At 49.5% G+C, this 26305-nt stretch overlaps 2 protein-coding genes across 8 annotated transcripts; both read right to left on the bottom strand.

Annotated features, from left to right (window-relative positions):
* Window positions 1-138: 138 nt before the first annotated feature.
* HMBS (hydroxymethylbilane synthase) lies at window positions 139-9122 on the bottom strand. Of its 6 annotated transcripts, none has more exons than XM_032167667.2 (15): window positions 8937-9108; window positions 8238-8452; window positions 5702-5755; window positions 5304-5376; window positions 4880-4929; window positions 4739-4794; window positions 4266-4343; window positions 3941-4018; window positions 3743-3818; window positions 2508-2621; window positions 1517-1555; window positions 1157-1276; window positions 869-922; window positions 660-746; window positions 147-569 (listed from the first exon to the last, which is right to left on the bottom strand). In XM_032167667.2, exons 3-15 carry the CDS (start codon window positions 5735-5737, stop codon window positions 396-398), a joined length of 1035 nt encoding a protein of 344 aa, XP_032023558.1. In that variant the 5' UTR covers window positions 5738-5755; window positions 8238-8452; window positions 8937-9108; the 3' UTR covers window positions 147-395. The 6 variants fall into 6 exon arrangements, with proteins under 6 accessions (XP_032023555.1, XP_032023558.1, XP_032023557.1 ...); XM_032167666.2 differs by having other exon boundaries at window positions 8870-8992; XM_032167664.2 differs by lacking the exon at window positions 8238-8452 and having other exon boundaries at window positions 139-569; window positions 8937-9122.
* A 2274-nt stretch (window positions 9123-11396) lies between these two features.
* On the bottom strand, window positions 11397-25710 carry VPS11 (VPS11 core subunit of CORVET and HOPS complexes). 2 transcript variants are annotated; one of them, XM_058446891.1, is made up of 16 exons: window positions 25504-25710; window positions 24163-24302; window positions 23930-24065; window positions 23110-23273; window positions 21532-21779; window positions 19952-20153; window positions 19419-19570; window positions 16299-16485; window positions 15735-15881; window positions 15314-15502; window positions 15046-15207; window positions 14676-14815; window positions 14383-14585; window positions 14080-14251; window positions 12050-12272; window positions 11397-11905 (listed from the first exon to the last, which is right to left on the bottom strand). In XM_058446891.1, exons 1-16 carry the CDS (start codon window positions 25697-25699, stop codon window positions 11741-11743), a joined length of 2826 nt encoding a protein of 941 aa, XP_058302874.1. In that variant the 5' UTR covers window positions 25700-25710; the 3' UTR covers window positions 11397-11740. The 2 variants fall into 2 exon arrangements, with proteins under 2 accessions (XP_058302874.1, XP_032023554.1); XM_032167663.2 differs by lacking the exon at window positions 25504-25710 and adding an exon at window positions 25321-25469 and having other exon boundaries at window positions 24163-24334.
* Between the last annotated feature and the right edge of the window lie 595 nt (window positions 25711-26305).

Raw genomic sequence — 26305 nt, 5'->3', positions numbered from 1 at the left:
TGTGTGAAATGAAAACTATTGAGGCAGAAGCAGAAAGGATGTACCAGGAGAACTTTGGGCAAAAGTCCCAGCCTCTGAGGTAAGGATGAAAGGGCTTTGTGTTTGTTCATATCTTCCCGCCAACCACACACACACAAAACACCTTCAGAACTGGTTTATTAGTAGAGTTGGTTACATTCAAAGGCTGTTGCTTGGACTTCTCTAAAGAGATGAAGCCCCCACATACTGAGGAGGCGAGGCATTAATCAAGGCCCCAAGGTGAGGCAATCCCTGGAAGACTTGAACCCTGCAGTTCAGTCTCCTGGGGTAATCACTCCCCAGGTAGCAGGGGCACTGAGGCCCGGGATGTAGGCACTGGACAGCAGCAACCCAGGCATCTGTGCCCCACAGACCAGTTAATGGGCATCGTTAAGCTGCCGTGCAACATCCAGGATGTTTTTGGCTCCTTTGCTCAGCAACAAGTTGGCCAGGCTGATGCCCAAGTTCTGGGCAGCCAACTGGGGCCCTCGTGGAATGTTACGAGCAGTGATGCCTACCAACTGTGGGTCATCCTCAGGGCCATCTTCATGCTGTATGAGGGAAGGAGGTGGGATTTGGTGAGAACAAAAGAGATGATATGCACTCTTGTTTATTACTCCCTCGCCTTCCAGCTTTGGTACCTGGGCGGGGACATGGATGGTAGCCTGCATGGTCTCTTGTATGCTATCTGAGCCGTCTAGACTCCAGACTCCTCCAGTCAGATACAGCTGGGGAAGAAAACAGTTGCCTCAGCACAGTCTGAGAGGGGACTACTTAGAAACCTGGGATGCACAGGAAGAAATGTCACAGTCCTCCCTCCCTGGCTTCCCACTCATTTCCCCCCACTTACTTGCCCATCCTTCATAGCTGTATGCACGGCTACTGGCACACTGCAGCCTCCTTCCTGTAACGAGAAGTTCTTGTGAGCTGCAAGGGCTCTTAACACCACCCTGTGACCACAGACCTGAGGACATCACTGAAAAGGCAACTGTGGGCCCAGACCTGGTCCTCTCCATACACAACATTCAACAAGAATGAGTTAGCACTATATACAGAGCATTCATGTGAGAAATCTTCCCTACCACCTTTCCCAGCTCTCCAAGTCCCCAGCCCTCCACAGGTGGAGCACAGGCCCTACCAGGTGCCTCAGGAAGGCCCTTTCAGCGATGCAGCGAAGCAGAGTCTCGGGATCGTGCAGCACACCCACCAGATCCAAGATGTCCTGGTCCTTGGCTCGGACTTCCACGCCCAAGGCCCCCTGATGGAAAAACAGCCTAGGACATCAGGCCTGATCTTTCCCCAGCCAATGGTGCAAAGCATGGGACCACCTCTATCTACTTGCTCCCCAGGGCCTTTTGGACCGGTAGCATCCCAAGGCCTGCCCCTCCCTGAGAATGCTATTCTGGGGAAGCAGATGCAGAAGGTTGTGAGACTAGCTTCTTGGTTGAGAACAAAGGGAAGGGATATGTCACCATGTGGCTTCCCTGGTCAAGTATACCTGGCCCACAGCATACATGCATTCCTCAGGGTGCAGGATCTGTGGAGGCGGAACAGGTAGTCAAAAGGGTGGATATGGGGATGTCTAAAAACACCTGGCAGTGAGATGGGGGTTCCCTATCATCTAGAAAGCCTGGGTAGGCATAAGTGTGAGTCTGGCCTCTTTTTTTTTTTTTTTTTTTTTTTTTTTGTAAATTTTCTCCATGAAAGCCTAGAGTCTGGCCTCTGATTCACAATCTTCCCAGCCTATGGTGTCAGAGGTGGGGTGGTCAAGAACTGAAGACAGATGGTGCTTGACTTACAATGGGGTTACATCCTGATAAACCCATTGTTAAATTGAAAACATAAGCTGAAAATGCATTTAATACACCTAGCCTACCTTACATGTGCTCAGAACACTTAAGATTAGCCTATTATAGTTGGAAAAAATCATCTAACACCAAGCCTATTTTACAATAAAGTGTTGAATATCTCATGTAATGAATACTGTACTGAAAGTAAAAAACAGAATGGCTGTATGGGTACTAAGTACAGTTTCTTTTTTTTTTTTTTTTTTTTTTTTTTTTTTTTTTTTTTTTTTTTTTTTGAGACGGAGTCTCACTCTTTCACCCAGGCTGGAGTGCAGTGGCGCGATCTCGGCTCACTGCAAGCTCCGCCTCCCGGGTTCACGCCATTCTCCTGCCTCAGCCTCTCTGAGTAGCTGGGACTACAGGCGCCCGCCACCACGCCCGGCTAATTTTTTGTATTTTTAGTAGAGACGGGGTTTCACCGTGGTCTCGATCTCCTGACCTCGTGATCCGCCTGCCTCGGCCTCCCAAAGTGCTGGGATTACAAGCGTGAGCCACCGCGCCCGGCCTGGTACTAAGTACAGTTTCTACTGAACGTATATCACTTTCACACAATCATAAAGTCTAAAAATCCTAAATTGGGGATAACTGTAAGGCAGAAAGGAGATGCAGATGAGCTGGGGAGAGGATAGGGGCAGGCCCTACCTGCCCCACCCGGTTGTGCCAGCCCATGCGCTGCAGGCCAGCTGTTGCCAGGATGATGGCACTGAACTCCTGCTGCTCGTCCAGCTTCCGAAGCCGGGTGTTGAGGTTTCCGCGCTGTGGAGAGTTGCTAAGGACCACAGTGTCGGGCAATCTGGGGCCTCATGTGGTTCCCTCTGCCTGAGTCTGTCTTTCCCTCTCTAGCTGGCTGACTTTCAGTCATCTTCCAGCTCTCAGCTTAATGGTAACAGCTAACAGTTACATCATACTTACTACATGCCAGACACTGCTTTAAAAGTACTTTCCATATGTCAGCTCATTTCATCTTCACAACAACCTTGTGAGGAAGGTAGTATTATTATCCCCACTTTACAGATAAGGAAAATGACATAGGGAGGCTAAATAACTTGCCAAGGTTACAAGACCACTGAGAAACCTTCCCTGACCCCCCAGACTTCTGTGTTTAGATGTTCCAACTAGAAGTTTCCAGAAAATTCCCAACTTCACTTATTGGAGCACTTAGCACATACTATTTTTAAATATAGTTTTATGAAATGTACTACATATTCATTGTAAAAGTCAAAACAATATAGTAGCATATAAAAATGGAAGTACTGGCCGGGTGCGGGGCTCAAGCCTGTAATCCCAGCCCTTTGGGAGACCGAGGCTGGTGGATCACCTGAGGTCAGGAGTTTGAGACCAGCCTGACCAACATGGTGAAACCCGGTCTCTACTAAAAATACAAAAATTAGCCAGGTGTGGTGGCACCTGTAATCCCAACTACTTGGGAGGCTGAGGCAGGAAGATTGCTTGAACTCAGGAGGCAGAGGTTGCAATGAGCCTAGATTGCGCCACTGCACTCCAACCTGGGCAACAGAGCGAAACTCCGTCTCAGGAAAAAAAAAAAAAAAAAAAGTACTCCCTATCCCTCCAGAAGTAGTCACTGTTCAGTTCAGTATAACTGCATTATCCGTAAGTAAGAAGTAAACTCTACATATGCAGGGGAATGTTTATCTTGCTCACCATTATCCCCAATGCCTTGCACTCCAAACATTAGACTATAAATGAGTGGACGGATGAGTGCATGGAAAGACAGACAGGCCACTGACCCCACGGGCTGCTTGCTGGAAGCCCCTTCCACTCTCCGGACTCCCAGAGCCCTCTAGACCTTGTCTTTTTCCTTGGCTGCTGCCCCCGTCACTCTTCTAAAAGGATCCATCACTCTTCTAGAAGGATACAATACTCCTGAACTCCAGATGCCGGAACTTTCTCTGCAGCTGGGCTGCTCTCCGCAGGGAGCTGGTTCCCACCACACTGCCCAGAGAGAGGTTACAATGAGATTTTAACACTAGGCGGTCACTGTTCCTTTCCTCTTCCTCCCATCCATGCATCTTCTGGGCACATCCCACCAAGCTGCCTATCCAGGGCCCACTTACCTCTTCTCTGGCAAGGTTTCTAAGGTCTTCCCAACAAATTTGGGGTGAAAGACAACAGCATCATGAGGGTTTTCCCGCCTGGGGGAGGAGGGAAGGGCATAGAATGAGGGAAGGGCATAGAATGAGGGAAGACATTTAAGTTCAGATCACCTCTATTCTCTCTCGATTGCCAACTCACTGGTATTTCCTGAGTTTTCTGCCACCAGTCAACACTCCTCAGGGCAGAGGAGATAACCCTGAAGCAGAGGGTCAGGTCCCAAAGGGAAAGGCAAAGTTTCACATGATGCCTACCCCTGCCCAAGCCCCTTATTTGCAAGACTCTTACTTGCAGATGGCTCCGATGGTGAAGCCAGGAGGAAGCACAGTGGGCAGGTCCTTCAAGGAGTGAACAACCAGGTCCACTCTACAGAGATGGAAAAGGGGGGCAAAGAGAAAGAGTATGAGCAGCCAGCCTTCACCCCTTCTCCACCCACCTGCCTGTACTTCAGTGGTGGAGCCTAGGGCAGTTCAGGAAGCACGCCTTCCCAAGATCTCAGAAGTATGAAACCTGCTGTCCTCTCACTCTGCCTCCTGCCCTCCCTCCCTGGCCATTCTTGCAGTCCAGGCAGCCAGATGGCTGAGAACCAGACACTCTCTTTTTCTGAAGCCTGAAAAAACCCACCTATGAGCCACCTTCAGCCTCTCTGAGGATTTAAGCCCAGCAGCCTATCTGACACCCGGGGTCCCAGCAAGAGACCTAGCGTTCTAGGGTCCCAGCAAGAGACTGGGAGGGCACCACACTCTCCTATCTTTACTTACTCATTCTTCTCCAGGGCATGTTCAAGCTCCTTGGTAAACAGGCTCTTCTCTCCAATCTGCTGGGCAGAAAGAGCCTGCGTGAATCCCTTCAGGGAAGGAAAGAAGAGTGGGGACAAGAACTGGGGAGGAAGATGTTCTTACCTTAGAGAGTGCAGTATCAAGAATCTTGTCCCCTGTGGTGGACATAGCAACTGAGGAGAGAGTCAATCAATCAGGTGCTCATTATTGATCAGCATTTACTGAGCCTAGCACTGTGCTATCATTCATGATGGGGACAGAGGCACATAATCCCTGGTTCCTGCCCTCTGAGTATATACAATCGAGCAGGAAGACCAGAAACACTCATAAAAAGACCCAAAGCTCAAGATGTTAAATGCCAGGCTAACCCAGGTAGTCAGAGCTGGAGATATTCAGAGGAAAGCACCTTTGGAACTGGGAGCAGCCCAGAGGGAATCTCGGGGCAGCGGGACGGGCTTTAGCTATAGGCAAAGCCAGAAATGTTGTGTTCTCCCCTCTCGGGGTACTAGGCTTCCCATTAGCTTCCACTCCTTTCCAGAAAACTCACTGATTTCAAACTGCAGGCCAGGATACAAGGCTTTCAATGTTGCCACCACACTGTCCGTCTGTATGCGAGCAAGCTGCGGGTAGAGATTTGGATTAGTCCTGCCCTTCCCAGCCACTGCTCAGACTCTTCAGACTCTCATAGGTTAGGCAGATCCTGAGGGACTGGAATTTCCATCTGAGAATAAGAAGGGGCCTGGGAGCCCTCTGCACTCCAACAATTTTCCCAGCCTAGGGACGATCTTGCCATAGAATGTAATCTGCCATTCCCCAGGGAACTTAACGCCCAGCCACCCCATCTCCTTCATACTAGGAACTAACCCTCCGAGTCCCCCAATTTGTGATGCTGTGAGCATCATAACTGTTCTGACAAACCTCCTCCACCCGGGCTCCTGCACCCACCTGGCTCTTGCGCGTACCCACGCGAATCACTCTCATCTTTGGGCTGTTTTCTTCCTGCAGAAAAAGTCCCCAGGTCACAGTCCCCTCTGTTCCTAGTGTTCCTCAACACCTTGTCCAAGAACCAGAATCACTGGCTTGGAAGAAAGGAACTTCAGAACCTGGCCTGTGGCCAGCTGAGTCTCACAGCAGGGAAATACTCCAAGGCTGGTCCCTTTAACCTTCCTCAGTACCTTCTGCCCTCCTCAGGGATCCAGAGAAGCAGAGACCAGAGGGAGGCGATAGTAGGACCTGCTGTTGCTGCCGCTGCAGTAACCAGGACACTGAGCCCTGAAGCCCACCTTGGCCAAGGCAGTTGTCAGTGGGAGTGCTGTGCACAGCCAGGCGGGTAAAGAGATAAGGCCCATCAGCCTGGCCACAGGAAGGGTGGGGCCTGCAGCTGGCAGGGGCAGGGCAGCCAGGACCACACTGGAGAACCTGTGCTGAGTCACTGGAGGATAAGATTCATTATCTACAACAGACGAGGCACTTGAGGAAATTTCAGTGCCATCCAGATGCCACATGGAGTAGACTAGAGTCTAAGAGCAGCAAGCTGCCACCTTCTCCAGCAAGAGGCCCAGATGTCTGGCTACAAAAGAACTCAAGAGGATGAAGATCCCACAGTGGGGAAAGCTGACAGTATTAAGGGTCCCTTAATCTGGCTGGACTGCATGCATTAAGGACTGAGGTAAACAGATCTGATGTACAGTCCTGCTCAGCCTCTTGGCTGGGTGACCTTGGGTACACTGTCCCATCAGGATCTGTTTGTTCATCTATAAAATGAAGAGGTTGGACTCAGGTTTCTTCTGCCTCAGATGTTCCATAAGACTAGGAGGCTGCGCTGCCTAAAGTTTGTTCACCTAGAGTGCTGCCTCTGGTCTCACCAACATGGAAATATTGACAGGCCAGAGCCCAAGTCAAGAACTCAAGAGGACACGCCTCTTCCTCCTGCCAGAGTACCTTGGACAAAAGTATTCACTGCTAAGCAGGTAGAACTGAATTCTTCAGTCTAAGACGGAGGTCCCATTTCTCTCTCTCTCTTTTTTTTTTTTTTTTTTTTTTTTTTGAGACAGAGTCTCACTGTGTTGCTCAGGCTGGAGTGCAGTGGTGTGATCTAGGCTCACTGCAACCTCCACCCCTGGGTTCAAGCTGGACCTACAGGCATGTGCCACCATGACCAGCTAATTTTCACATTTTTAGTAGAGACAGGGTTTCACTGTGTTGGCCAGGCTGGTCTCGAACTCGTGATCCTCCTGCCCCAGCCTCCCAAAGTGCTGGGATTACAGGCGTGAGCTACCACACCTAGCCTGATCCCATTTCTTTCTACATCAGACAGTAGCCACTGTAGATACTGATACTGTCGACAGTCAACATTCCCTGATCTGGAATGTTCATCCTATGGAGTTCTTTTTTTTTTTTTTTTTGCGACAGAGTCTCCCTCTGTTGCCCAGGCTGGAGTGCAGTGGCATGTTCTCAGCTAACTACAACCACTGCCTTCCAGGTTCAAGCGATTCTCCTGACTCAGCCTCCCAAGTAGCTGGGACTACTACAGATGCACACCACCATGCCCAGCTAATTTATATTTTTATATATATATATATATTTTTTTTTTCTTTTTTTTTTTTTTGAGGTGGAGCCTCGCTCTGTCGCCCAGGCTGGAGTGCAATGGTGCGGTCTCAGCTCACTGCAACCTCCACCTCCTGGGTTCAAGCGATTCCCGTCTCAGCCTCCCAAGTAGCTGGGACTACAGGCACACGCCACCACCTCGGCTAGTTTTTTGTATTTTTAGTAGAAACGGGGTTTCACCGTGTTCCCTAGGCTGGTCTCGAACTCCTGAGCTCAGGCAATCCACCTGCCTCGGCCTCCCAAAGTGCTAGGATTACAGGCATGAGCCACTGTGCCCGGCCTAATTTTTATATTTTTAGTAGCGACGGGGTTTCACCATGTTGGCCGGGGTGCTATGGAGTTCTTTTGCACCCAGACATCTGGGGCCTCTATTGCCGGAGCAGGTGACAGCTTGCTGCCCTCAGACTGTGGTCTACTCCATGTGATCACTCCAATAAATTAACCCTGGGAGACCCTTTGCAACTTAGGCTAGGCTTGAAATTAAACGTGGCCACCAAAATTCTGGGCCACAGGGAGCCCACAGAAAGGACTCTAAGGTCCCAGAACTACTAGGTTCAAACAATTCCTTAAGTTCATTGAATGTGCACAGCATATTCAAGTCAAACTGTTTCATTAAAAAATAAAACACTGAGCACTTCTATGTTGAAGCTATTGCTTTTGCATATTGTTGTCCTCTCAAAAATCCTATCAGGTAGACAAGACAGGCATCTTTGGGACCATGTTACAGAAGCAACGGGTGGCACCAAGGGATGAGGTGACTTGCCTAGGGTCACAGAGCTAATAACCGAGAGAGAGTTGGGGCTACAATTCAGATCTTCCTACTCGTAGTCCAGTGCTCTGGAATGACTGCAAGAGCAAAGATCCCAGCCCTCACCAACTGGCTGGACAGGGGGAGATTAGCAGCGTCCCATCTCTTTCTTATCTCAGCCTGGCAGTGGCCTCCACCAGCTCTGCAGTTTGTGCACAAGCCCAGGACTCCGCAAGCAGGCTCGTAATGTAAGGGCCCACGGAGGCCTCCCACCCACGGTAGTAATTCAGTAGGTGTGTCTCAGCTGGGGACTTGGAGCGTTGGCTGTGGCTGGGAGACCACTGTAACACAAAAAGAAGACGCACTTCTAAGACGTTTGTGTGCAGTTCGGAGGCTTGGCTTATGCTCTTCCTATGAATCAAAAGTGGAACGTGTCTTCCCAAAGGGGCCGTATCTGCATCCGCCTCGGCCCAGCCTCGAATGAAAGGACCCCGTCTGTGTAGACGAACGTTCTTGGTCTGGGTCACTAAATCTAGAGCCTGGCATCCCAGACCTGATGGGAATCCCACCCAGATGCCCGCAGGAACCGGAGTTCCGTTCCAGACAATCCTTCCACTCTTAACCCAGCATCACTGCTCTGATTTCCCCATTCCTTCCGGAGGGCAACCGAGCTACTGGCCCTTTAAAAGCTACTCGGACCAAAAAAAAAAAAAAAAATAGATAGCCGTTCTGACCAATAGACGACTGAGAATGGCAACCTGGGGCCAATCGCTGCACGGCTCGTCCAGAAGCCCAAAGTGTGCTGGTCACCGGCTCAGCACTCACCGCCGTTGCAGCCGCATTGCCGTTACCAGACATGGCTCCGCTTGGAAAGTAGGCTGTGTGTGGGTGCCGCTAAGGTCCCCCGGCCCCGGGAAGCCGGGGGCTCCGGCCGGCTAGTACCGGGGACACGTGGGGCCCGAGATCGTCCTACAGTCTGACTCCTGGTCTCCGCAGGGCCTCGCGTCACTTCCGGCGCCCTCCCTCGAAGGGGAGGTCCCTTCCTCTGGGCGGGAATTGGAACATTGCGACAGAGTGGACCTCCCCATTCGACCTCTCCATTCCCCAGCTGTGACATGAGCAAGTAGTGCGGCTTGTATGGCGCTTCCTTTGCTCTGTTCAAACTGAACTTTGCTACAACCTTGAAGTAGGCATTTTTCTTTTTGATACGGGGTCTCACTGTGTCCCCAGACCAGAGTGCAGCGGCATGACCACGGGTCACTGCAGCCTTGACCTCCTGGCTCCAGCGATCCCCCCACCTCAGCCTCCCAAGCAGCTGGGACTACAGGCGCACATCACCACGTGGGACTGACTAATTTCTAGACTTTTTGTAGAGACAGCGGGGAGGTGGTCTCACTATGTTGCCCAGGCTGGTCTCGAACTCCTGGACTCAAGCAGTCATCTCGCCTTGGCCTCCCAAAGTGCTGGGATTACAGGCGTGAGCCACTGGCCCAGCCAGCATTTCAATTCTTAAAATGAGGAAACTGGTTCAGAGAGATTAAAGGTCATGCCTAAAGACAAGTCACTGAAGTGGGAGCACAAACGCTACATACTTGTAGTGAGAAAAGGGCTTCTTATTAGGAAAAGTGCTTTCCCATGAACATAATTTTTTTTTTTTTTTTTTGAGACGTTGTTTCGCTCTTGTTGCCCAGGCTGGAGTGCAATGGCACGATCTCGGCTCACTGCAACCTCCGCTTCCCGGGTTCAAGTGATTCTCCTGCCTCAGCCCAAGTAGTTGGGATTACAGGCACGCACCACCACACCCGACTAATTTTGGATTTTTAGTAGAGATGAGGTTTCTCCATGTTAGGCAGGTCTTGAACTCCTGACCTCAGGTGATTCGCCCACCTCGGCCTCCCAAAGTGCTGGGATTACAGGCGTGAGCCACCACGCCTGGCTCCCATGAACATAATTAACAATCATGATTATTAATAATCACCCAGCTGGGTGCAGTGGCTCACACCTATATTCCCAGCACTTTAGGAAGCCAAGGCAGGAGGATTGCTGGAGCCCAGGAGTTTGAGACCACCCTGGGCAACATGGTGAAAACCTCATCTCTACAAAAAATACAAAAATAGCCAGGTGTGGCGGCACACACCTGCTTGGGTGATGGGCACCAAATCTCAGAAATCACTACTAAATAACTTATTCACATAACCAAATACCAACTGTTCCCCAAAAACCCACTGAAAAAAAATACATTTCAAAAAAAAAAAAAAAACAGGTTGAGAAGGTAAGATGTGCCTTAAGTCAAACAGCACAACTAGGATTCAAACCCAGCTTAGTGGATGCAAAGTCTACTCATAGCATAGCAGCTACAATACTGCCACTGTTTTTTTCTTTTTTACTTTTTGAGACAGGGTGTCCGTCACCCAGCCTGGAGTGCAGTGGTGTGATCAAGGCTCACTGCAGCCTCAACTTCCTGGGCTCAAGCAATCCTCCCACCTCAGCCTCCTGAGTAGCTGGGACCACAGGTAAGCGCCACCAGGCTGGGCTAGTTTATTTTTATTTCTTGCACAGATGGGGTCTCACTATGTTGCCTGGGTGGCTGGTCTTGAACTCCTGGACTCAAGCGATCCTCTGACCCTCAGCCCTGCAAAGTGTTGGGATTACAGGCATGAACCACTGCGCCCAGCCCATGGCAATCCTAAATACTACCTAAACCACAATGTCAAACTTACTTCCTCCAATTAAACAACATAGAAGATGAAATTAGGTGAGGCTGTGGGGAAAACAACATACAAGCAATTTTCAGACAGGCAGCACCACCCAAATTACACAGGGACACCTAGCAACATAAACTTTAGCTGACCATTTCAGAGAGGGAAAGGTGTTTCCAGAAAGGACCTTTTATCCTGTTTATCATCTGGTATTAAGTATAGCAAGACACCAACCTACCCATTATTTAAGGTAGGTTAAGCCCAAAGCTCCCTACCAGAATCTGCCTCCTGCTTGAATATTTTGCCCAAACTACAGCCATAGAGACCAGGAAGAGGAAAGAGCAAGAGCTGTTTCCTGGAGCTGCTCCTGGAGCTCAGTCATTAGGTCTTCTGCAGAGGTTCTTCAGTAAATTGAACTGTATGCGATGCCACAGGCCCCACCCATTACCAGAACGAGACTGAGTCAACATGGTCTCCAAGAAAACCGTAGGAGGGAAGTGGAACGCCAGGAGAGCAGAGGGAAGGAAGTCCATCATGCAGTTAAGAATCACCAGGAAGTCCCCAGAAAAAAATCCTTAAGCTCCCAAATCATTATATTCTTTTATTTATAGACTCTGAGAGCAAGGACCCAAGCACAGCCTGGTGCTCTTGGATAGAGAAGAAAGCAGCTATTGTCCACACTCAGAGGTTGCTGAGGTGCCCTCCCCCACTGATCTGGAATGATCTACACTGCTAGTGAAGAGGAGGGATGGCAGGCTGGCTAAATAAGAAGGCAGGGAAAGAAAGTCCGCTTTAGTTCTGAGGGCTGTGACATTAGATGAGAGTGGAGCCCTGGGCATGTCAGCCAGCCTTCTGTGTAACGCCCGCCCAGGTCCCATTGTGTCTGTTCTCTCGGTCCTCCACTGTTGCCCACATCTTCCTCCAGGCTGCTTAAGTGCCCCTCCTGGAGTGCATGAGCAGGTCGCGTTGCAGCCCAGCCTCCAGGCTGGAGGTCAGTCTGGCTGTGGGAGGGTCGGTCAGCAGAGTCAATTTGTTGAAAACACCTCTGCCAAAGTAGTCAGCAATCACAGAAAAGCTGTCATTGGAGCACTTGAGCTGCAGGAGAAGAGGAGGGAAGGAGTACGAATCAGAATCAAAGTACTTGTTTCTTAAATGAGGAGGAGATAAGGAAACAAGCCCTCCAGTGACTCTGTGACACTAGTGGGAATGCCCTGGCCCATCTAGCCCACTCATCCCCACCTGATGCTGGAATTGATCATGGAGATCTCGTTTCTGTTCCTGGGCCCGGATCATATCCATGACCTTCCGGTTTTCAGGGAGGCAGGTGGGGCAGTCAGCATCACTTTCCGAGTAACTCTCGAAGCAGTGTTGGTGGAAGGAGTGGCCACACAGGAAGTGGACTGAGGGCAACTCCAAGGCACTGTTACAGATGCTGCACTTGGTCTTTTGGAAAATCTTAGGACTACAGGGAAGAAAGACCAGAAGTGAGTGGCAAAAGTGAGGGCAAGGCCAGGAGTCAAGGATGAGAAAGAAGGCAGCTGAAGTGCACAGGGCAAGGTCCCTGGTAAGGCCCCTGAAGGCCCTGCCCTGCTCTTCTTATTGCCTTAAGGGAGTCAAGTGATTACAACAGCCCTGGACCTGCAGTGAGTCTCAGCATGCTCCCAACAAGGCCACCTCAGCCTGGGGATTGTTTCCTCTGGCTCCATTTTCACAACTGCCACTAAATTAACCTTCAGGTCTGTACTCAGATGTGACCCTTTCAGTGAGGCCTTTCCTGGCCATCTTCTCGAAACTTGTTAACACACTTCTCCCACTCCCCTTGCTCAATTCATTTGCCACTCAGAACTTATCACCACCTAACATACTACAAACGTTTGTCTATTTGGCTGGGCACAGTGGCTCACACCTGTAATCCCAGCACTTTGGGAGGCCGAGGCAGGTGGATCACCTGACATCAGGAGTTCTAGACCAGCCTGGCCAATATGGTGAAACCCGGTCTCTACTAAAAATACAAAGATTAGCCAGGCATGGTGGCAGGCACCTGTAATCCCAGGTACTCGGGGGGCTGAGGCAGGAGAATCGCTTGAACCCAGGAGGCAGAGGTTGCAGTGAGCCGAGATCGCGCCATCACACTCCAGCCTGGGGGACAAGAGCTAGACTTCGTCTCAAAACAGAAAAAAAAAAGAAAAAAAAAAATTGCCTATTTGGCCAGGTGCGGTGGCTCACGCATGTAATCCCAGCACTTTGGGAGGCCAAGGCAGGCAGATCCCCTGAAGTCAGGAGTTCAAGACCAGCCTGGCCAACATAGTGAAACCCTGTCTCTACAAAAATACAAAAATTAGCCAGGCATGGTGGCAGGCGCCTGTAATCCCATCTACTCAGGAGGCTGAGGCAGGAGAATTGCTTGAACCCAGGAGGTAGAGGTTGCTGTGAGCTGAGATTGCGCTATTGCACTCTAGCCTGGGTGACAGAGTGAGACTCTATCTCAAAAGAAAAAAAAAAAAGTTTGCCTATTTAACATGTTTGCTGCCTGTCTCTTCTAAAACATAAAGCTCCATGAAGGCAAGGCTTTTCGTCTGTGCTGTTCAGAGTAGTGTCTGGGACATCACAGAGGCTCAGTATTTGTAGAATGAAGAAACTGTTGTTCTCTAATAAATATTTTACAGAATGTTAAGGGCACGTAAGATTTCAGAGTTGGGATTATGGCCGGGCACCGTGGCTCATCCCAGCACTTTGGGAGGTCAAGGCGGGAGGATCACTTGAGGCCAGGAGTTCGAGACCAGCCTGGCCAACATTATGAACCCCATCTCTACCAAAAATCCAAAACTTAGCTGGGCTTGGTGGCAGACGCCTGTAATCCCAGCTACTCGGGAGGCTGAGGTGGGAGGATCACTTGAGCCCAGGAGGTCAAGGCTGCAGTAAGCCGTGATCACGCTCCTGCACTCCAGCCTCAGTGACAAGATCCTGTCTCAAAAAAGAAAAACACCAGAACGGCTTCCAACCACAATATGGATGTGTTTAGAAAAGGTAGAATACAGGCATATAAAGAACAAAAAGTACCGGCTACAAAATAATATCATCCAAAGCCCAATAAATAATGATCTATGTAATAAACCATTTTTTGGAATTCCTCAATTAAAACACATCTTGAAGAATCAAAATGCTCAAAAGCACTCCATAGAATCCTCTACGGAAAGTACTTAGTAATAAATACCCTGTGAAGGGCAAGTTATCCCCTGGACTCCTCCACATATCCATGCCCCGGGTACCTGGCCTTGAGCTCTTGGATCTCCTGGCGGATACGGGTGGTCTCCTCTCGGTACCGCCGCACCCGCAGCTCATCCTGTGCAATCTGCTGGCTCTGTTTCTGTAGTTTTTGGACCAGGTAGTCCCTGATGACGGAGAGTGTGGCTGTGGAGTTGTGGGCCAGGGTCTGCACCACTGAGATTGGGGTCCAAGAGGAAACAAGACAATCAACCACGTGTGGCACTCTCTGGATAGAGTTGAAGGGCCCCTGCCACAGAGCCCAGCTGTCAGCAGCTTGTCACCCACCCATCTGTCTTCCCAAGTACCTAGAAGAGGTGGCATGAGGTTCTTGTTCTCGATATGCTTGAGGACAGCTGCCATGTACTCCTTGCAGTCCTCCTCCTTGCGAGCGAAGTAGCTGAGGGCCTGCTCCCACAAGGAGGGGTCCTGCTCCCCATGGCGCTCACACACGGTGATGACCTGCCGGTACTGCTCGTGCTGCATGTGGTAGTGCATGATCTGCTGGAACCTGCGGCCGGGGCAAGGGCACACCTCAGTGGCTGTCTCTGGAAAATGACTTGGATTCTTCCCCTTTCCCTGAAATTCCCCAAACTCTTACAGCTTCCCCTGCTCATAAAGGTAAAGGACACCATCCTGGAAGTCATGCATCTGGCACAGGACCAGGGCCTTGTCAAAGACGTCGCAGAAGCGACCACTCTTCAGCAGGGAAATGGCCTCTGCGTGAAGCTTCTCTTTGACCTGGAGAGGAAGGAGGGCAGAGCTGCTGGACAAAAGGGGAAAATCACAAGGTCTCTTGGGACAAGGCCAGTCAACTCTTTCCCTCAGTCCATTCCCTCTTCACAGAGGACCATTGAGCCCCGAGGTAAGGTATTACTGGTCTAAGGAATGCAGTGAAAGGCAGCCACCAAGATGGAAGAATGGAGACAGCATGAACTGTCTTTTCTCCTGCAACCCTGGCCAGGCCTCACCTGTGGATCCTTCTCATGGGCCCAGTTCTGCAGTCGCAGCTCAAGGAGTGTGTCGTAGATGCCCTGGGGCGAGTCTGGCTGCACTTCACTCATGTGCTCTAGGAAGGCTTTCAGCTCTCGTGGGTTATTGGCAAAGATGGGGATGAACTCCTCAGAGTTAGCCTAGGATGGCAAGGGAGGAAAAAGGAGGCTGAATGAGTGGGTGTGATATACAGGAAGCCCTTAAGGTGATTCCCACTGTCTGAAGCTCTTTTCCCTGCAGCCTCACCCTGCAGCCTGGGGCCTCCCTATCGCTGCGGCCTTCGAGGCTGGGCCGATAATCAGTACAAAGTCCCTTCAGCAACTGAGTTGTCTGCTCTGGTATGTGGTGCATGAGGATCTTGCCGTAGCGCTTCATGTTGCTCTCTGCCTGCTCAAAAGGCAGCTTGCCGATGTATCGAAGGGCTTCCTGATAATTCTGTGGAAAAGTAAAGGGGAGGGTAGTGTATACTCCTTCCTCAGCCACCAGGAAGCACTTTCGTCATTCTGGGGATGTTTTCAAAAACAACAGGGCTCTGCCCAAGTTGAGAGTCTCACCTCTACCCAGGAGGATGGGGTGGGAGGATCACCTGAGCCCAGGAATTCAAGTCCAGCCTGGGCAACATAGCGAGACCCTGTCTCTTGGGGGAAAAAGACAGAGTCTCACCTACCTTAATGTCTTCTAGCTGGATCTTCAGGTACCACTCATGATGTGCATGGTTCTCCGCCAGATACAGGGCATGGGAGTAGTAGCCAGCCTGCCGGAGGACCTTGATGGCTGTCTCCACATCAAAGTGGACTTCACTCTCACTCTTTGTCTGCCAGGGAGACATGAAATCACTTACACAGAGGTAGCTAGAGAAGGAAGAGGAAACAGGTCTCTGACTTTCAGACAGATTCCTAAGGTGATATCATAAAGTTCACACTTTGAAAATATTATGCTAGTCAGCCTGTGGGAGTTTCTGACTAAAGTTTTCCTCTGCCCCTACCATTAGAGGGACACTGCTAGGGACAGGGCTTCCCCAGTGCCACCACTCTGGGCTTAGATACCATGGGAATTTCTAGAATCATAAAACAAGAGAGGAGACGGCACAGAACTAACAGGAACAGCCACTCTTCTAAATAAGGTCAGCCCTTTCCTCTCCCTATGTCTTGCTGAAACGAACAAGTCCCAGTGGAGCCACCTCATGCTCAGTGGGGGCCTCCAGGACTTCCCCACCAACAACATCCTGCACCTTGATGAACTCCTCCAGCTTCGAGCTGTCCTTGAGCTTGGTATAGCAGTTGAGGAGCAGGGTGGTATGGTCGGCATTGGCCAGGGATTGTCGGTGCAGGGTCTGCAGGTAGGCAGTCAGGTTGTGAATGCGCTGGGCATCCAGAAACTTGCGGATCACATAGGACGGCTCCAACTTTCCAATGGTTCTAGGGAGACATGTGCACCAGATAGCATCTGAATCAGTGTACTTTTCCAGCTCATGTACACAGGAATCACTTGCAGATCTTCTCAAAATGCATATTCTATTTCAGTGGATCTGGAGTGAGGCCTGAGATTCTACATTTCTAACAAAGTCCCAGGTAATATCGGTGCTACTAGACTGTGGACCACACTGGGTAACAAGGCTCCAGAGCACTGCTTCTTAAATTTGGCTAAAAATAGGAATTCTAAACAGAACGGGGAAGAGGCTAAACAGGTTTCTTTTTATATTATTATTATTTTGTTGTTGTTTTATTGTTGTATTTTTGTTCTTTTTCATAAAAAATATTTTTTAATTTAATTAATTTTTTTTTTTTGAGATGGAGGTTCGCTCTTGTTGCCCAAGCTGGAGTGCAGTGGCACGATCTCAGCCCACCGCAACCTCCGCCTCCCAGGTTCAAGCGATTCTTCTGCCTCAGCCTCCTGAGTAGCTGAGATTACAGGCATGTGCCACCATGCCCAGCTAGTTTTGTATTTTTAGTAGAGGCAGGGTTTCTCCATGTTGGTCAGGCTAGTTTCGAACTCCCGACCTCAGGTGATCCACTCACCTCAGCCTCCCAAAGTGCTGGGATTACAGGCGTGAGCCACCACTCCCAGTCTTTTTTTATTTATTTATTTTTTTTGAGACGAAGTCTCGCTCTTTCGCCAGGCTGGAGTGCAGGGCACGATCTTGGCTCACTGCAACCTCCGCCTCCTGAGTTCAAGCTATTCTCCTGCCTCAGCCTCCCAAGTAGCTGGGACTACAGGTGCATGCCACCACGCCCAGCTAATTTTTGTATTTTTAGTAGAAACGGGGTTTCACCATGTTGGCCAGGATGGTCTATCTCTTGACCTCGTGATCTGCCCACTTTAGCCTCCCAAAGTGTTTGGATTACAGGCATGAGTCACTGCACCTGGCAATTTATTAATTATTATTATTATCTATTATTACTTTTTTGAGATGAAGTCTTGCTCTGTTGCCCAGGCTGGAGTGCAGTGGCACGATCTTGGCTCACTATAGCCTCTGCTTCCCAGGTTCAAGTGAATCTCCTGCCTCAGCTTTGCGAATAGCTGGGATTACAGGTATATGCCACCACACCCAGCTAATTTTTTTTTTTTAAGATGGGATTACAGGTGCCCGCCACCATGCCCAGCTAATTTTTGTATTTTTAGTAGAGATGGGGTTTTACCATGTTGGCCAGGCTGGTCTTGAACTCTTGACCTCAGGTGATACACCTGCCTCAGCCTCCCAAAGTGCTGAGATTACAGGCGTGAGCCACCACATCTGGCCTTGTATTTTTTTTTTTTTTTTTTAGTGGAGACAGGGTTTCACCATGTTGGCCAGGCTGGTCTCGAACTCCTAACCTCAAGTGATCCACCTGCCTTGGCCTCCCAAAGTGCTGGGATTACAGGCATGAGCCACAGCGCCCAGCCACTATTTTTAAATTTTATTTATTTATTTATTGTTAGAAATGGGGTCTTGCTATGTTGCTCAGACTGGGCTCATACAATCCTCCCACCTCGGTCTCCCAAAGGGATAGGATCACAGGCACATGCCACTGCACCCCAGCCTTAGACAGGTTTTTTTTTTTTTTTTTTGAGACAGAGTCTCACTCTGACACCCAGGCTGGAGTGCAGTGGTGTGATCTCAGCTCACTGCAAGCTCTGCCTCTGGGGTTCAGGCCATTCTCCTGCCTCAGTCTCCCAAGTAGCTGGGACTACAGGCGCCTGCCACCAAGCCCGGCTAATTTTTTGTATTTTTTAGTAGAGACGGGGTTTCACCGTGTTAGCCAGGATGGTCTCGATCTCCTGACCTCATGATCCACCCGCCTCAGCCTCTCAAAGTGCTGGGATTACAGGCGTGAGCCACTGCGCCCAGCCACCTTAGGTTTCTAAAACCCCTTCTCAAGGCAGAAAATTCCAAGTATTAGTACTGATGGAAGGAATTATGGAAGCAAGAGATGAATATCTTTTCCCCCTTAAAGAACCAGGTCAAAGTGAATATTTACAAAGGCCAAGCTAAAGGTTAAAATGAGAGGTAATCATCAGCTCAACTGCATACTGGTCATATAATATTTGACCCTAAAATTCCCTTTTCAACAAGGAATCTTGTCCTCTCATTTAAGGCATCATAGTTCTTGTAAAGAAAATTTAAAAGGCCGGGCACTGTGGCTCACACCTGTAATCCTACACTTTGGGAGGCCGAGGCAGGTGGATTGCCTGAGCTCAGGAGTTAGAGACCAACCTAGAGAACATGGTGAAACCCTGTCTCTACTAAAAATACAAAAAATTAGCCAGGCATGGCGGCGTGCGCCTGTAATCCCAGCTACTTGGGAAGCTGAGACAGGAGAATTGCTTGAACCCGAGACAGAGGTTGCAGTGAGCCGAGATCACACTATTGCACTCCAGCCTGGGTGAAAGAGCGAGAATCTGTCTCAAAAACAAACAAACAAACAAACAAAATGCTGGGTGCAGTGGCTCATGCCTGTAATCCCAGCACTTTGGGAGGCTGAAGCGGGCAGATCACCTGAGGTCAGGAGTTCACGACCAGCCTGGCTAACATGGTAAAACCCCGTTTCTACTAAAAATACAAAAAATTAGCCAGGTGTGGTGGCACGTGCCTGTAATCCCAGCTACTCGGGAGACTGAGGCAGGAGAATCATGTGAACCCGGGAGGGGAGGTTGCAGTGAGTCGAGATCGTGCCACTGCACTCCAGCTTGGGCAACAAGAGTGAAACTCCATCTCAAAAAAACACTAGCAAAAACAAATAAACAAAAAAACCAAAACCAAAAACAGTTCCTGGTAGAATTCTAGCCCCTACCTGGAGCACGGATGGGCTTTAGCTATCTAGCTGCCTGTCCCTGAATTCACAGCTATATCCCAAAGTGCCTCCAGACTGACCGGATATACTGCTGGACAGCCCCATCATGGTTGCCCTTGCTGTAGAGATGGTCTCCGTACTGCATGAAAATCTGGGCCAGCCCATCACTGTCCAGATGCTGGCTCTTGGCAAGGTTAATCGCCATTTCAAATAGGTTCTTCTTAAACAGCATCTAGAAGGGAAGAGAGATTAGAAAATTGGTAGAAGCAGTCCTGGGAAGACACTTTCCCAAAATCAGAAAGTCCCGGATTTCTGATCTGCCTAGATCCTAGACAAACCAAGAGCTACCAGATATCCCCAACATCAGTATCACCTTATTTCATAAGGTTCTCTGGAAACAAAGTGAGCCCTTAGAGTGGGCTCAGGCTCCCAGCCACTACTTCCCTCTAAAGCCCCATCCCGGGCCATTTACCTTATAATCCTACCCTAAGGAAGCTGAGTAAGGCTGTGACCCACAAGGAGGGAAACACCCTGGCCAATATGACTTGGGGAACCTGCTCCTGCAGCTGCTTCTAGGTGCCTGTGGCCAGCTCTGGGAGCCTGGTGGCCTTGCCTCCAGTTTGGTCTGTGTGTCCTTCTCCTGCAGTGCGTGGACCCGCCCATCCCGCGTCAGCACGTACAGGGAGCCCCACTCAGCAAGTACATCCACTACATCCTCAAAGACGGTGCTATAGGCTATGAACTTGTTGCACAGGTCATAGATGTTTAGAATCTGCTTGTCGGAGCTCTGTGAATCCCTGCTGGTAAACTCTGACCTGCATAAGAAAGAAAAAGCACCAGATATTTGGACATCTCTGTCTTATCTCCCCTTTATTTCCTTTCCCATGATAGCTTTGGTGCACATTTCACCCAGCACAAATCACCTCTCTGGTCCCTCTCATCCCATAACATGCAGCGCTGTGCCGGTAGTTGTAGAAAGAGAACACATAAACCTGATCTTACCCTTTAGGATCCTACAATTAACCCAAGCAACAGATTAGAAAATTAAGTACACTCAGATATCCATTCATTAGAAAATAATAATCCAATACATGGTATATGTAAAACATTGTGCCTGGAACTAAATGAAAGCAAAACAAACCAGCATCTAACAGGGAGTACTTTCATCATGCAGAAGACCCCACTTACCCCTTAAAAAAACAAAACCAAAACAAAACAAAAAACTTGCATCCTACATTTCCCAGCACTTTCTAATTTCTCCACTGCTGAATCCCTTGTTCCTCTGCCCAGCTTATTTTGACAAAAGAGTTAAAAAACAAAACAAAACAAAACAAGGCCGGGCACGGTGGCTCACGCCTGTAATCCCAGCACTTTGAGAGGACGAGGCGGGCGGATCACGAGGTCAGGAGATCGAGACCATCCTGGCTAACACGGTGAAACCCCGTCTCTACTAAAAATACAAAAAATTAGCCGGGCATGGGGGCGGGCACCTGTAGTCCCAGCTGCTTGGGAGGCTGAGGCAGGACAATGGGGTGAACCCGGGAGGCAGAGCTTGCAGTGAGCCGAGATCGCACCACTGCACTCCAGCCTGGGCAATAGAGCGAGACTCTATCTCAAACAAAACAAAACAAAACAAAACAAAAAAAGCAGGTCCAAATTCCCTGGAGCATTCTAGTATGCTCGGGCTATGTAGCAAACACCTGCAGTAAAAACACCCATTTTTCAGTAAAAAAAAACATTATAACCAACTCTAGCTATAAGTGTCACCAGCCGGGTGCCGTGGCTCACGCCTGTAATCCCAGCACTTTGGGAGGCCGAGGTGGGCAGATCACTTGAGGTCAGGAGTCTGACACCAGCCTGGCCAACATGGTGAAACTCCGTCTCTACTGAAAATACAAAAAGTAGCCGGGTATGGTGGCACATGCCTGTAATCCCAGCTACTCAGGAGGCTGAGGCAGGAGAATCACTGGAACCCAGGAGGCGGCGGCTGCAGTGAGCCGAGATCACGCCACTGCACTCCTGGGTGACAGAACGAGACTCCATCTCAAAAAAAAAAAAAAAAGACATGTTACCTACATAACACCAGAGTAGGAGTAGGAGATTGGCAGGATCCAGGCATTAGGATTTTAAAATCAGGCGGATTCTGGGGAACAAGTCCAGCCCTCTCCCTGTCCCTTCTCATTGAGTCCTTACTTGGGAGAAACCTTCCGGTCACGGGAGACAATGATAAGGTAGCCTCTAAACCAGTGGGCAATGAGCTTATGGCCCTCAAAGGCGAAGCAGGGCCCACGTTCATCAGGCTGGTACAAGTAGACACACTCATCCCCGGCCACAATGAACTGCAGGTCCTGAGAAGGGTCACTTAGGGCTGAGCAGCGCAGGCCACAACCATGGGTGTCCAACTCCACGCGAGGGTAGTCTTTTCCAGAAACTATATAGGACTGCCAGAAGTAACAAAGGGGTTAACAGGCTCCTTTGAGGAGGTAACACTAAGCCTTCACAAAGGTATTCCCATCTCCATACTGGCTCTTTTTTCCCTCTTAGCATTCTAAGTCTTTCTCTTGGCTGCTGGCCTTCTTCATTAACCATCACCCATCTATTAAATATATAACCAGAAATCACAATTTCTTTCTCTGTATATGTTATCACTATCTAGTACAGAAATTCTACAAGTAAGAGAAATGTAATAATCTACTGTTTTATCAAGAGTATTCCTGAGAGAGTAGAGTGTTGTAAATCTGGGGCACCAGGAACAAGAAAGGTAAAGATACTTGTCCAATGTCATTTAAAAAGTTAGTTAGAAATAGGCCGGTGCACCGGGCGCAGTGGCTAACGCTTGTAATCTTAGCACTTTGGGAGGCTGAGGCGGGTGGATCACGAGATCAGGAGATCGAGACCACGGTGAAACCCCGTCTCTACTAAAAATACAAAAAAAAAAAAAAAAAATTAGCCGGGCGTGGTGGCGGGTGCCTATAGTCCCAGCTACTCGGAGGCTGAGGTGGATTGCTTGGGCCCAGGTGTTCGAGACCAGCCTGGGCAACATGGTGAAACCCCATATCTAGAAAAAATACAAAAATTAGCCAGGCATGGTGACACGTGCCTGTAATCCCAGGTACTCAGGAGGCTGAGGTGGGAGGATCGCTTCAGCCCAGGAGGCAGAGGTTACAGTGAGCTGAGACAGCACCATTGCACTCCAGCCTGGGCGACACAGCAAGATCCTGTCTCAAACGAAAAAAAAAAAAAGCTAGTTAGAAATAAAATTCAAGGCCAGGTGCGGTGGCTCATGCCTGTAATCCCAGCACTTTGGATGGCCAAGTTGGGTAGATCACCTGAGGTCAGGAGTTCGAGACCAGCCTGGCCAACATGGGGAAACCCCGTCTCTACTAAAAATACAAAAATTAGCTGGACATGCTGGTGTGTGCTTGTAATCGCAGCTACTCAGGAGGCTGAGGCAGGAGAATTGCTTGAACCTGGGAGACAGAGGTTACAGTGAGTCAAGATGTTGCCACTGCACTCCAGCTTGAGCAACACAGTGAGACTCCGTCTCAAAAAAAAAAGAAAGAAAATTCACATCTTTTTACTACAAGCCCAGAGTCTAACTCTTCCCAGCTTCCTAGGCAAAGAAATAAAATACAAAGCTAGGCAAATGTTTTGAATTATATGATTAAAACTTTAACACTCCAACCTTTCCTGTCACTTCATTACCCTATCCCCCTGAACAGTGGAGAAGCCCTCCCTGCCTGCTCCTAAGAGTGGAGGCCTTGGTCATACCTGGACATTCTCTGTTGTCACAACAAACAAGTGAGTGGTCTTTCCTGCTTGGCGAAAGGCCAATCCAGTTACAGGATAGTTGCCCTTGTGCAAAATCTGGGTCTTGCTATGCCGGTCCCGGGTGATGTCTCCTTTGTTCAATGTAACACTGCCATCTGTGAAACCTGTAGGAGAACAAGAAAATTACTTCAGTGAGGCTGAAAAGATCAGGAAGCAGAGAGGGGAAAAAAGACCACTTGAGGCACTCAGAAGTGACAAGCTTTCTCCATATACCCAACCTCTCTAATGGTTAACCTGAATATTGGTACTCACTGACACACTTTCAAAGAACAAAATTAAATGCCTTCCCATTCCAAACTTTATTTTATTTATTTATTTATTTATTTATTTATTTATTTTGAGACAGAGTTTCGCTCTTATTCCCCAGGCTACAGTGCAATGGCGTGATCTTGGCTCACTGCAACCTCCACCTCCCAGGTTCAAGTGATTCTCCTGCCTCAGCCTCCCTAGTAGCTGGGATTACAGGCATGTGCCACTACGCCCAACTAATCTTGTATTTTTAGTAGAGATGGGGCTTCTCCATGTTGGTCAGGCTGGTCTCAAACTCCCGGTCTCAGGAGATCCGCCCGCCTCAGCCTCCCAAAGTGCTGGGATTACAAGCATGAGCCACCGTGCCTGGCCCCCATTCCAAACTTTAATATCTCAAAGGCCTCAGTTCAATACAAAGTGGTCTTGCGAAAACAGTAAAGATGTGAGGCAGAAGCAACTCTGAAAAAAGTCTATAACAAATCTAGGAGTGTTAGTTTTGCCTTCTGTTTACCAATGGCCATAAAGTTGAGATTTTCATGGACAGTCAAACAAGATACAACAGTTGGCTCTGTTCCTGGAATAGCAGGGAAGATTCGAGTGCAGAGTGGATTGCCACCATCTCTCTTCTCCAGGTTCCAGATCTTAACCTGTGGACAGACCTCAGAAGTGTAAATGCTAGTCATCCTCCAACAAAAAATCATTCCTAGGCTTCTGGATCTTTCCCATTTCCCTGCTGGGACTCACCAAGGGGTTGATGCCCTCTTCATCTTCTCCAACAGATGCCAGAATATTGTGCTGCTTCAGTTGGTACAGGTGTGTCACCCGTAGTTTGTAGGCCTGGAAGCCTGTAAGCTGTAGGGAACGTGGCAAGAACCAGATCTGGCCTTCCATATGTGCAGGGTAGTCAAGGAGCCTCCTTTCCAAGGAGAGATACTTATATTCAGACCAGAACTCAGATAACAATTACGTGTATATAACTCTAAAATTTTCAAGGATGTTCCCACATATCATCTCATGGAACTCCTTATCTTAAAAAGAGTGAGGCCAGGCGCAGTGACTCACGCCTGTAATCCCAGCACTTTAGGAGGCCGAGGAGGGCAGACCACCTGAGGTCAGGGGTTCGAGACCAGCCTGGCCAACATGGCAAAACCCTGTCTCTACTAAAAATACTGAAATTAGCCAGGCATAATGATGCGTGCCTGTAATCTCAGCTACTCAGGAGGTTGAGGCAGGAGAATTGCTTGAACCTGGGAGGCTGAGGTTGCAGTGTGCCCAGATCACGCCATTGCACTCCAGCCTGTGCGACAAGAGTGAAACTCCGTCTCAAAAAAATAAATAAAAATAAGTGGGCCGGGCGCGGTGGCTCACGCCTGTAATCCCAGCACTTTGGGAGGCCGAGGCGGGTGGATCACAAGGTCAGGAGTTGGAGACCAGCCTGGCCAATATGGTGAAACCCCGTCTCTACTGAAAATGTAAAAAATTAGCCGGGTATGGTGGCACGCGCCTGTAGTCCCAGCTACTCGGGAGGCTGTAGCAGGAGAATTGCTTGAACTCGGGAGACGGAGGTTACAGTGAACCCAGATCGCACCACTGCACTCCAGCCTGGGCAACAGAGTAAGACTCTGTCTCAAAAAAAAAAAAAAAAAGAAAAAGAAAAAGAAAAAGTGAAAAAGGCCAGAGTTTAGTAGCAGCAACATGACGATGAAAGCAACAAACTGCCAGGCTCATTTACCTCCTCGCCAACGATAACGGGCAGGGGAGATCATGTCACTTTACATATTCATCTTTTAAAGCCAACTTGCATTCTTTTTCTTATTGATCTCAAATTAACCTTGTCAAACTGGCATGTACACTTCTCTTACAGATAAGGAAATTAAAACCCAGAGAGGTTAAATGACTTGCCCAGGATTGCTCAGTTGATAACAAGTTAGGAAATGCACTTCCTTCTTTCTTCCCGTAGACCACAGAACAACTCTGGATGACCAGCTAAAGGAAAGAGGCGCGCGGCACGGACCCCTCCGACAAACAGATTTCATCCTAACTCGATCTCTTCGGGATCCCGGGAGGGAAAAGACAGCTCCAAACGAAGGATATCTCCAAAGACCAGGCTCCCTCGGCCTGAGTCGCAGACCGTGATGCCAGGAGGGAGGCAAAGGAACTTGGAAGCAGCGGATCCAGAAGCAGGTGTGGCCCCGGGAGCCGCCCCATCATTGCCCAGCGGCTCCTTCACCAGCTCCTTGTCGAAGAAAACGAAGCGCCGCCACTGCAGGTAGGCCGCCATTTTGGCCGAGGGCCCCCACCTCCGGGAGCTTTGTCACGTGAGCTGAGCCAGCGAATCACGTGGTCTGCAGCTTCCGGGAGCCCGCGGGCCCAGGAGCTCTTGAGTCGGGGTGACAGCTTCCCGCTGCTGGGAAAGTGGGCGGGGCCGCGCGCGGTAGTCGTCGTTCTGCAGTGTGCGAGTTTGCCGGATGTGACTGTAAGTTCGCTAGCTAAAATGCTTGAGAGCCGACCCTTCATCCCTTTGAGCATGTTTCTTCCTAAAATGCGCGGGTACTGGGAGATCAAGATGAGGGATGTCCTGTGCCTTGTGAACGGTCACCCGCCGTGCGTAAGTGAATGACGTTTTGATCTCACAGGACTGTTTTGGGGCATAAATGAAACAGTGTAAAATTAGCCGGGCGAGGTGGCGGGCGCCTGTAGTCCCAGCTACTCGGGAGGCTGAGGCAGGAGAATGGCGTGAACCCCCCAGGGGGCGGAGCCTGCAGTGAGCCGAGATCGCGCCACTGCACTCCAGCCTGGGCGACAGCGAGACTCCGTCTCAAAAAAAAAAAAAAAAAAGAAACAGTGTATGTTAAACCAGTTTTTCGGCTGTATGAGAGGAGAAATA

The sequence above is a fragment of the Hylobates moloch genome, unplaced genomic scaffold (genome assembly GCF_009828535.3).
Source record: "Hylobates moloch isolate HMO894 unplaced genomic scaffold, HMol_V3 SCAFFOLD_11, whole genome shotgun sequence".
NCBI lineage: Eukaryota > Metazoa > Chordata > Mammalia > Primates > Hylobatidae > Hylobates > Hylobates moloch.
The sequence above is the reverse complement of the archived record's forward strand: the minus strand, read 5'-3'. Positions and strand labels throughout refer to the sequence as shown.

Bases quoted from the DNA above. Each gene is read 5' to 3' on its own strand.
- HMBS (XM_032167664.2), bottom strand. From the start codon at position 8,969: ATGTCTGGTAACGGCAATGCGGCTGCAACGGCG. The intron at 5,756-8,936 runs GTGAGTGCTGAG...CTTTTTCTGCAG, and splicing joins GCAATGCGGCTGCAACGGCG to GAAGAAAACAGCCCAAAGAT. The intron at 570-659 runs GTACCAAAGCTG...TCCCTCATACAG, and splicing joins CCATCCATGTCCCCGCCCAG to CATGAAGATGGCCCTGAGGA.
- VPS11 (XM_058446891.1), bottom strand. From the start codon at position 25,699: ATGGCGGCCTACCTGCAGTGGCGGCGCTTCGTTTTCTTCGACAAGGAG. The intron at 24,303-25,503 runs GTTTGGAGCTGT...CACATATGGAAG, and splicing joins GGTCTTTGGAGATATCCTTC to GCCAGATCTGGTTCTTGCCA. The intron at 11,906-12,049 runs GTGGGGATGAGT...CTTCTCCTGCAG, and splicing joins ATGATCAATTCCAGCATCAG to CTCAAGTGCTCCAATGACAG.